This window comes from Stigmatopora nigra, chromosome 22 (assembly GCF_051989575.1).
Source record: "Stigmatopora nigra isolate UIUO_SnigA chromosome 22, RoL_Snig_1.1, whole genome shotgun sequence".
NCBI lineage: Eukaryota > Metazoa > Chordata > Actinopteri > Syngnathiformes > Syngnathidae > Stigmatopora > Stigmatopora nigra.
Window position 1 is genome coordinate 7,828,356 of NC_135529.1, and position 10,190 is coordinate 7,838,545.

Sequence of the window (10,190 nt, forward strand, 5' to 3'; positions counted from 1 at the left end):
TTTGGGCGATTTTGTAGTCAACTGCAGTGGTGTTCCGATACCTTCATACTATTTTTATTTTTATTTGCTTGTGTTATATATTGAGGAAACCATATTCTTAAATAAATTAGGACAACATTTGACTGGATCTCCAAACCTAGGGATTTAAAAGTAAATATCGTTAATAAACAATCCCACTTGTGGTATTTATAGTTAAAATAGTGGTGATCCTACTTTGTGGTTTTTCGATCATCGAGGACATGTTGGTCTACTTATGCACGATATTCGAGGGAATACTGTACTTTGAGTTGTTGTTGTTAAGAACTACATATACCAGGTAGTACGATATATAAAAAAAATCCACTTGTTTTGGAATTGTTTAGTTTGTTTTCAACAAATTATGGACATTTTTGGGTGTAGAACCCAAGCAGATCAACCTCAATTCCCATTTTTAAAACCCACTTGACTCCAATAGCACAAACCAGTCAAACTAAATCAATTGATAGTAAATCACTAAAATCGAATAGTTATCAATTGAGAAGTAATGGTCTAGGACTTTTCATGTACAGTGAGCTATCTTTTAGATGAAGATGCAAATGAAGTATGTCATTTCATTTACACAAGGTCTGCTGTCTTAATATTCAGCAGAACCTTCTGACTAAAAAAGTGAACTGGTCTTTAGACATCTTGGCATATGAGGCATTCAGTGTGAAATTAACTGCAGATTGCTTCATCAACTTTCCCCCACCACATAATGCAAGATCATTCAAAGGTGCTCAAACATGGAAAATTGTCGGCTGCAGCCATATTAAAAAAAATGGAAATTAAAGTTTGCGTTAACTGAGACACGTTACTTATTGCGGTAGTGGGTGACAGACAGCGTATGCTATATTAGATTAGAATTTTATTTCATATTTGGGAAATTTCCTTAGTTGCAGTAGCAAGCACAGACACAGAAGACATTGTAGACCTAGTTAAAAAAATAGAGCCACACAGGAAGTCCAAAAGGTGGATTGAGACTGAGGTGAAATATGCAGAATCACTTTTTCAAGCTGAACCACTCATAATTAGCCTGTGCATGCATCAGAACTAAATTCTCTAAAATAAAATGATAAAGTATCCACAGGGCACTTTTTCCACATTAGCCAATAGTTGTTGACAACTTGCACTGTTTTCTGCCACACTGACAGCTTGAAATATATCTAGCAATTTTCCTAAACAGACCGAAAATTGCATTTCATTATATTCACTCAACACTATCCCAATTTTCACAGCGTGGGCTGCCATGGCATCTGCATATTTTCTCCTGTGATGGCAGCAATTCATGCCAAGATCGGGATGGAAGATATTTGTTTAGGCGACACAAACCAGACTGCAGATATAAATACTAATATGAAATATTTTGCTTTTCATTTTGATGAATTATTTCAGACATTCAATCCAAAATTCTCCTTTTTTTTGAAAATAAATACTTCAATGCAAGTATTTATTTAAAAGAAAACACTACCAAGGGCTTCACCATTAGAAACTTCCACTATTTTGCCTATTATTTTCAAAAAGTCACAATGAATAGAAAATATCAGGGCACAAAAAGCAGTAGACAAATTCCTGTTTATTAACAAGAGCAGTAGTGTTGGTACAAGGCAGGAGATGGAGGGAAGCTTAGAACACTGGTCCGATATTAACGCAGTCCAACGTCTGTTTTTTTTAACAGTCGTTTCCTGTATTATCCCTTTCGTTGTCCTTTTAAATGATGTAAAGAAGTCCAAAAAAAATATGAAAAAACTGAAGCATTCCCTTTGAAAGCTTAAGATGTAAACTGAGAATTATATTACAAATAATTTAATTCATACACAGTACAAAACATGCATTCCATATTATTCCACAACTATCAGTTTTACAGTGTACACCGACTGCACAAATCCAACTGCGATCCAACTAAAAAAGTAACAAACAAAAAAACCCAATTACACCTGTACACATCCGTCACAAATGTTGCACGCATTACATACGGGCTAGTCCTATATGTTCTACACTGAAAAAAAAAACTTCTATTCGTCCACAATTAATTTGTACACAAGATTCATCCTCATCGCTTTTGGGCTGTCTTTGAAACAACCTGAGGTAAGCATCAACACAATAAGTAGCTCGATTTGGAATTAAAACGCTAGATAATGCCACAAATCCTGAAATACGAAACACCAGAAACAAGATGAAATTAAATATAGAAAATAAAAAATTAAATCAAAAAGCTGACGCACGCCGCAGGTTGTTTGTTCTGACAATTTCTGGTAAACAGTACACTCAAAAGTGACATTTTGGATGCCATTGGCTGACCAAATTCCCTAAATCCATCAGTAGAGGTTCAACCGTGACGTAGTGCAACGCAAATGAAAGAAAAATAAACCGATCGGCACGTGGCAAGGGGAATGCAAAAAGGGCCAACGAGGCCTCTTAGTATTCCCTTTTCAGCTTACGGCCCACGTCGACTTCGTCCAGCCCAATGGCCGATCTGGACTGCTGGAGTTCTCGGAGCTGAGCGTGAGTACGGGTCGGCTGCTTCTTCAGTTTCCGCAGATGAATGTCAATGGGATCCAGCTCGGGTTCGGAAGCCGGGACGGGCAGGTAGCCGCCGTCCCTGGGCAGGCACATGCACCAGCCGGCACCGGCCAGGTCCAGCTCGCTATACTGGAATTCCAGCTTCTTCAGCCTGAAGTCCACCATGTCCACAGATTGGCTCATTTCAACCAGAAGGTTCCAGAAGACGCAGCTCAAGATGATGCCAAGTAGCTGACGAATGACACGCACACTTGATCAACCAATATCTCACTCTACTTCATGCAAGCCATTTATGCATGTGATGGGAATAAGCCAATGATTTCATCTGATTTATCTGATGACATAAACCAGGAGCTCCTATCCTTGAGGAAAAAGTGAACACGAGTACAAATTTTGCACTCAACACCTGAACTTCAGGGAACAATAATAGCTATTTGAACTTAGTAATAGCAACATTTTGAGTAATGCGCGTGGAAAGATGTGATTATATAATGGCATTGTTGCAGAGAATGCTCCCAGAGATGAACAATGTAATGTAGCTCTAGTGTCTCTGACTAGGCATTAAAAATGGAATAAACTGCAATCTCATCTGCGTGATTTAGCTGAGGTCCTGCTGTCCGTGTGAAATGAGAGTGGCGCAACCGAGAAAGATAACAGTTCCTAAGAGCAATTCCCCAGGACCATCCAGGCACAACCAGGTTACATTTTTAATGCAAATGTGTAGTTAATCTAACAACATTTGAGTTTCACGGGACCCCGGGGCAATGAAAAGTGACATTTTCCAGCATACATATATACAAAGTTGGTCACCCCTACTGTACACATTAGTCATGTTCCAGAATGGTATTGACGCCTTGACTTTGAACTTACCTGTGGCAATCCTATGGCACAGCACAGCGCGACCGTTATTCCAATGTTGTCACTCATCCAAAGGTTGACGGCGTGAATGCACCCTCGCACGTGGATATCCTCTTGCAGGATTTCACGCTGATGCAGAGAAAAAAGACGTCATTTTTGGCTCGCCATTTCCCATGACGATTCATTTCAAAACGCAACGTCATGTTCTAAATTACCATTCCACGTCATCAAAACGTTCAACTATTTAGAAAATTAACTAGCATGCTCACTTCCTTTTAAAACGACATGTCTACAAATTCCTTAATGGCAACCACACAATAGTCTTTCCAGAAATGACTCCAATTCCACATACCTGTCTATCCAGAGCCTTGGATCCACACAGGGTGTTAATGACCTCTCCTACCTATGGGAAGAGCGACTTTAAAACCAGATACAAAATGTGGTGATATAACGTTTCGGATGCATGCTCCGTTAATGGAGGAACGGTGAAAATTAGCGTGAGGGTGGGTGTCCGTGCCACCCGCCAGCCAGAACATGAACTTTTGTGCTGGAAAACGACAAGCGGTCGTGATATCTGGGAACTGATAATGGCGACAATCTGGCCCGTGTTCTGCCTGGCTAATAAACTCCTACATAGCGCTAGCGAGTGTCAGCCAGGGCAAGCATTCATTATTGCTCTGGCAGAGTTGTAATGCTTCCAGGGACCATATCAGCACTTTGGGGTGGAAGGACAAGGATGATAGCAGTCAATGGGACCTCGGTGCTAGTCTTCAAGGACTGCCATTTCATTTAAAGAGTGAAACGGCAACTATAGGGCGGAAAAAGACTGTCTGTGTGATATAGACTGGGAAATAATTAGAGTCTCCTTCTGCAGTGATAAGGTAACAGACATTTATTATTTTCTACACCATTGGGAAATAAAATGGGAAAAAGTCCCAACCAATAAGGCTAATCCTGCTGTCTATAAGTCCCTTTGGATGTGAAAGTTTTGGCACACTGAAGTTGAACTTTATTATCATTTAGTTGAACTTTACCAGGAAAAATGATTGCAGTATCTGTGCTTAACATGTTGTTAAGTTAGTCTAACTATGCTGCGTTTACATTCACTTCAATGTTTCTCCTCTGTATAAACAGGGACTCACTGGGAGTTAATCTTTTGGATACTCCAAAAACTGAAGCCTTATGGAATGTGATGATGTTTTGTGGGACTTCAGATGCATTTTTTTTTTTAAATTATATAAAGTGACACTCACCTCACGGCGGATACAGCAGGTATATGGAACCCCACATGCGAGTGGGCCAGTACCATTGCAGAAATGGTATTGGTTGACCCCCCAGTCCTTATATTCATCCCCTCCACAACAGGAAAACTAGGTGAAAGGTAAAAAATTAAAAATAAATGTTTAGGCTGAATGTTTTGTATATTGCATGCACTAAAATGATGTAAAATATGTACAAAAAAATTTCATTTTGAAAATTTAAGATGATCAATGCCCTCAGATTTTTGTCTATTGATCAAATGTTAAAATCCGACATTATTTTTGAAATCGGTCTTAAATAAATCATAATTGGTGCATAAAACAGTTCGACTCAATCTGGATGAAATACCTTTTCCTGCACATAATCCAAGATGTTCTTGAAGTCCAAGTCGTCGTAATAGTGTTTGATTCCCTCTCTGATGCTGCTTTGAAACAAGGAAGACGTCTGGAACCAATGGTAACGTGAAAAGGTCAGTAAATAATAAAGAACCCTGGCAAACAAAGACCTATTGTGATGACAGGTGACAATCGGGCTCACTGCCCCGTGTTTACCTTCTTCTCAAAGATGAGAGCTATAACCAAGGCGATAGCCTGGAGAAGAAGCAAGACGCAGAGAACACAGAGAAACTGTGGAGGAACAGAATAAACATTAATACACGGAACATCACTTCACATTTCTCCACCAAAATCTTAGGAGATCAGAGACTGAAGCAGTTCACTATCAGCTAATACGTACTGCAATTTATTGTGAAGCTCATCTTAAATTGCAACATATGGCACATTTTAAATGTTGTGAATGTGGACAATTCATAATTCTAGTTGTGTTGAAAGCTCCAAACTTTTGACTCCGATTGCAAATGAAAAGGAAAAAAGGCTTCTTTTAACATTCTTACCATGTGCAGCAAGGTTTTGTTATCTCGGAGCGAGCCAACCATGCCCACAAGTGACACTGTGAACATTACCAGACCCAGCAGGATAAGCACCACTGCAGGAGCCAGGAAGAGACCCTCCAGGGTTCGATTTTTCTGTCTTTCCACTTCGGCATAAACCCCCACGCAGAGCACACAAAGACCCACCAGCTGGACAAAGAGAATACGATGTTTAGCCTCCCCGCAAATTGTTGCAAAGAATAAAAAATGTGCTATTATATTATGATGAAAACTTCTTGGAAAAATATCTAAAATGTCACGGAATCATTTAGAAAAAGAGGTTGGGGGAGTTTTTATGTTGTTGATAACTTTTACTTTTTCAGAAAAGTGTGTTTTCACAAGAAAACATTGGTATAAAAGGGTAGTTGATTTTTTTTGCAACTTGTGTAGGGTGTGGTCGACCTTTTGCTTCCAATTTCTCATGAACAACGATAATATAAATGCAAGAAACCGACCGTAGACACCTTTCAAAAGTGTAATTATACCGCTTCAACTTTCTTTTATTTCTAAATTGCAATACACTGTCCTCTTTCATGCTTGATTTATAATTATATACTTGGTTGCTTCTGCGGTTGATGTAGAAGTGCAATTTGAGAAATACTGACAACCTTGCAGCAGAATGGGAAAAAAACATTTTTCCTTCTCAAAATGTAAGTTTCTTTTTAAATTATATAGGTACTATCTTTAATTGAAGGAGGGAATATAAATCACATGGACAGCTCTGTTGGATGAAGAGCAGTTAATTAACACTACCAATACACTAGACTCTATATTGTGGACATGTAAATGAAAATGTTTTTATCATATTTATACCATCACAAACAGAAATCTCCTTTTTTATTTTATTTTTATTACCTTGGTTCTGAGGTCTCCCAATACTGTGGCCTGCGAGATGAATTTCATGCAATCTATTTCACATGTCACACAGTGATAGTAAAATTAAAGCTGACTAAGGCATGTTGCAGTTTTGCAAACCATGACAGCTAATAATCTATTAATATAAATTGGTTAGTGGAAAAGCCTGCTTGGGCATGAATGAGCGTGAGTCATTTTGTGTCGGCAAAACGAGAATGATGGTTGCCTTTAAGGGGTCCAACGCCCTGCACCACGGTGCTGATGATTAGCCGGCGAAAGGATGTGTTAAGCTCCCATACCAAATCCCACGCTATACCTTTAATTATTATCATCACTTTACATTCTCCCTCTAATTATATACACATTTCAACCTGTTTCAATAAACACGGAGGATGCTGTGGGTGTATTATTCATAAAAATCAATGTTTTAGCTGCTAGCTAAAATCCTCAGTACAAAACCCCGTTAGCAAATATGGCAATTTAATATAACACCTCCATAGAGTGAATACACATAACATATATGATACAAATATATTCGCTTTACAGTGTCAAGGCGCATGATAATAATTGTTAATACAGACAAATGCTTTAATTGCAACCATTGCTTTTTTGTAGTATTTAAATCATCACACAGTGAAGGCACCGATTCAGGGACTGTAGTCTTTGGTTCAATAAGAATCAGACACAATTTAGAATTATGGCTAAAGCCAAAGACTTCATAATTAATGATGTATATGGAATATTATGTTGACACAAACTGGTGGTTTATAAGGCCAAACATGAGGTTTAAAAAGCACAAGTGTACTGATAAAGACTGGAGTTTAAATACAATTATTCGAAAGTGGAGTCTTGCTATGACGTTTCCAATCCATCGCCATTATATCATCAATTGCAGGTTATTAAATACAATACACAGAACTTACCGAAAAGAGCATTGAATAGACATTGAGGGTAAATTTGATGAAATAATAGAAGTGGTTGGTTTTCCTCATATCAGAATAGGGAGGCATGGCCGCTTGTGGTGTTGAGCCTTGCTAGGCAGCTGGCTTTTTCTACGCTTGCTCCCCCCTTTACTTTCCCAGTATTATAAACTAGAAATAAAAAGGACACCGTTGTAGCATTTCTCATCGATTTAACCGTCCTTTTCTGTTTTCAACATAGATCACGCTGCACTCGATGGGAACAAAAACACTTCCGTGCAGCCGGCTGGTATACGCTTTGTTTTGACTTCTTCCTTAAAGGGCCAGTGCACTAGATTTCCACTGATGAGAAGTCTAGTCATTTGAATTTAATAGATTAAATTGTTGTTGTTTAATAAAATAGTCACTTGAAATGTATATATCTTCTCAACTTGTACACAAAAGTAATCCCTGGCTCTTGCTTCAGGTTGCACCATTTGTTGCCACCACTTGTTGGATATATATTCCAAATATATCATGACTGACGTGTGCACAAATGGGTTTAGGCCACTACCACAAAGCTGCACAGGTGTCAAATTCACCCCAAGAGATTATCAGTGACTGTTTGTTTACTTTTGGGATTTTTTTTCTCCTTTAGTCTTTATTTTCTAGTTGGATTTAATTATCATTATTCAGAATTAACATCTACAACCAGTGCTGTGCAATGATACAGTCGGAACATTTAAATGTGACATGCAATTTATCCACAGGCCGACTAGCATGTTCGGTGGAGACATTAGTTCATTAAATCCCTACTTAAAGGCTACATTAAACCAATTGCAACAGCAAAGTCATCAATTTCAGATCTTACATCGTTTGAAAGGGAAAGAAAAAACCTCTTAGAAGTGAAAAATGAGGATGTTTGTCTGTTTTTCTGACCTACAGTAATGCTGAAAATAATATTTAAACCCCAAAAATCTATTAATTTATAGCTGCAGCCCTTTTGGGACATGCTTCTACTTTAAACCAGTTTAAACCAGTATAACTAAATTACTATCACGTCCTATAACAGAAGAAATGGAAAATAAATTAGCATAACTGTAGACTCTTAGCTCACTTTTATCTCAAAAGTAAGTATAATTTTAAAAAAAATAATTTAAAGGCAAGAAAGCCTAAAGGGAAGGTTTCTGTTTTTACGAGCTGGTTGAAGATCCACCATTTTAATTAAGATTTTCATTAAAACACATTTTTTTATATTAACGGTACATATAAATGATCAAATTGAGAGCATAGCATCTGTGCTTATTCGCCTACATTTCTGCTTAGAACTTTATGCCTTTGGCTTTTGTTTCATACAAAGTATTTTGGTGTCTGTCAAAACACACCCTCACCACAGGTCCAATTTTTTTCTCATATACCGACTATTGTGCCACTATCAACCACAGAGCCTGGGGCATTAGCAAGAAACCAAGTTGGATGTTTGATCGATGGAAGCGCCTGCCAGAAGAATGTGCTTTCCAATCAAATTGTCTGTGGGTGATAATCCAACTTTTAAGGAGTCCCAAATTGTTGGTGCATTAGGAAAGTTCTGTCTCAATCCATTTAAATCCTCCTGTGAATGGAATTTTGTGGCACTAACAACATAAGTCTGTATCCTTGCTGTTGTAGATGGAATAAAAATAAGGTGAAAACAGTTTAAAGATGAAAGTGAAGACTTGATTTGGTTATGAGAATTCAAAACAATGCTATTGTTGTTAATCCTTTCGCCATCTTTTAATAGCATAAAAATGTAGATATCCAAATTAGTAGTACATTTTATAATATATCATTGCAAATATCTTTTAATTCAAAGTAAAATGAGCTTCACAAAAATAAATATTGTAGCTTAATAATAAAAGTCTGTTTTAAGCACCTAATATAATCATGATTTTGTTTGACTTTGAATGATTTCTGCCTGAACACAAAACTTATTAATGCCACAAGTTTTATATTTCAAGCAAACTCTGTGCATGCTGACTTAGATTGTTAATATCTCATGTGTGCTTTGGTGAGAACAAATACAAAGAGAAGAATAATTAGGTTTCCCTTGGAGTGATTATTATGAGTAGACACAGCTATTTTTATTAAGCCAGGCATAAAAATATTTGGGGAAAATCAAGTGTGAAGTGAGTGAGGGGTTATGAGAAGCAGAGTAAACAAAACAGATCATAAATTAGAGTCAATAAGCTATTTCAGAGGCAGTAAGGGACATTTCAGTCTATCTGAAAAATGACCCAAATCAAAAATGCATCATACTAATACCGATAAACACTTTTATTTAAAAGGCCATCCTTCATACAATGTAAAGTTTGTGATTTTTCAATATAGGCTTTTATAAATCGTGTCTACACAAACACTTGGGCAGATAAAAAAAAGGAAAAAATGTCTCCGGAGCTTAATTACAGTTCATAAAATGAATTCAATCTCGGCCCATTCACTTTTGCAATTGAAGGAAATCCCCAAAGGAAAAATCTGCCACTTACATTTTCACTTTACTTTCATTCTAACGTGTCTACTTGCGAGCTTCTCATAAATTAATTTTAAAGTAGTTTCCTCATTCCTAATGAACATGTTATTGTGTTCCTCTATGGACAGATAAAATGAATTATACTTCAATGTTGCTCATATTGCCTGTCAGTGAGACTTTGTTCAATTACTCTAGTACTGCAAAAACGTGTCTTATTTTATATTGAAAAAGAATGAGTCATTTCCTAAATGTGAACCTTTTGACGGCAAAATGTGGTGCTGCACAGAACAAATATAGCATTTTTAATCACCCACAAATACATATAATAACATTCTTTAAACATGCC

At 37.4% G+C, this 10,190-nt stretch overlaps 1 protein-coding gene across 1 annotated transcript; it reads right to left on the reverse strand.

Annotated features, from left to right (window-relative positions):
• Positions 1–1,570: 1,570 nt before the first annotated feature.
• Positions 1,571–7,670, reverse strand: LOC144180882 (tetraspanin-15). The gene is made up of 8 exons (XM_077709031.1): positions 7,363–7,670; positions 5,549–5,734; positions 5,208–5,282; positions 5,005–5,100; positions 4,650–4,766; positions 3,749–3,799; positions 3,409–3,525; positions 1,571–2,769 (listed from the first exon to the last, which is right to left on the reverse strand). The coding sequence occupies exons 1-8, from the start codon at positions 7,447–7,449 to the stop codon at positions 2,434–2,436; spliced, it is 1,065 nt and encodes a 354-aa protein (XP_077565157.1). The 5' UTR covers positions 7,450–7,670; the 3' UTR covers positions 1,571–2,433.
• Positions 7,671–10,190: the final 2,520 nt, after the last annotated feature.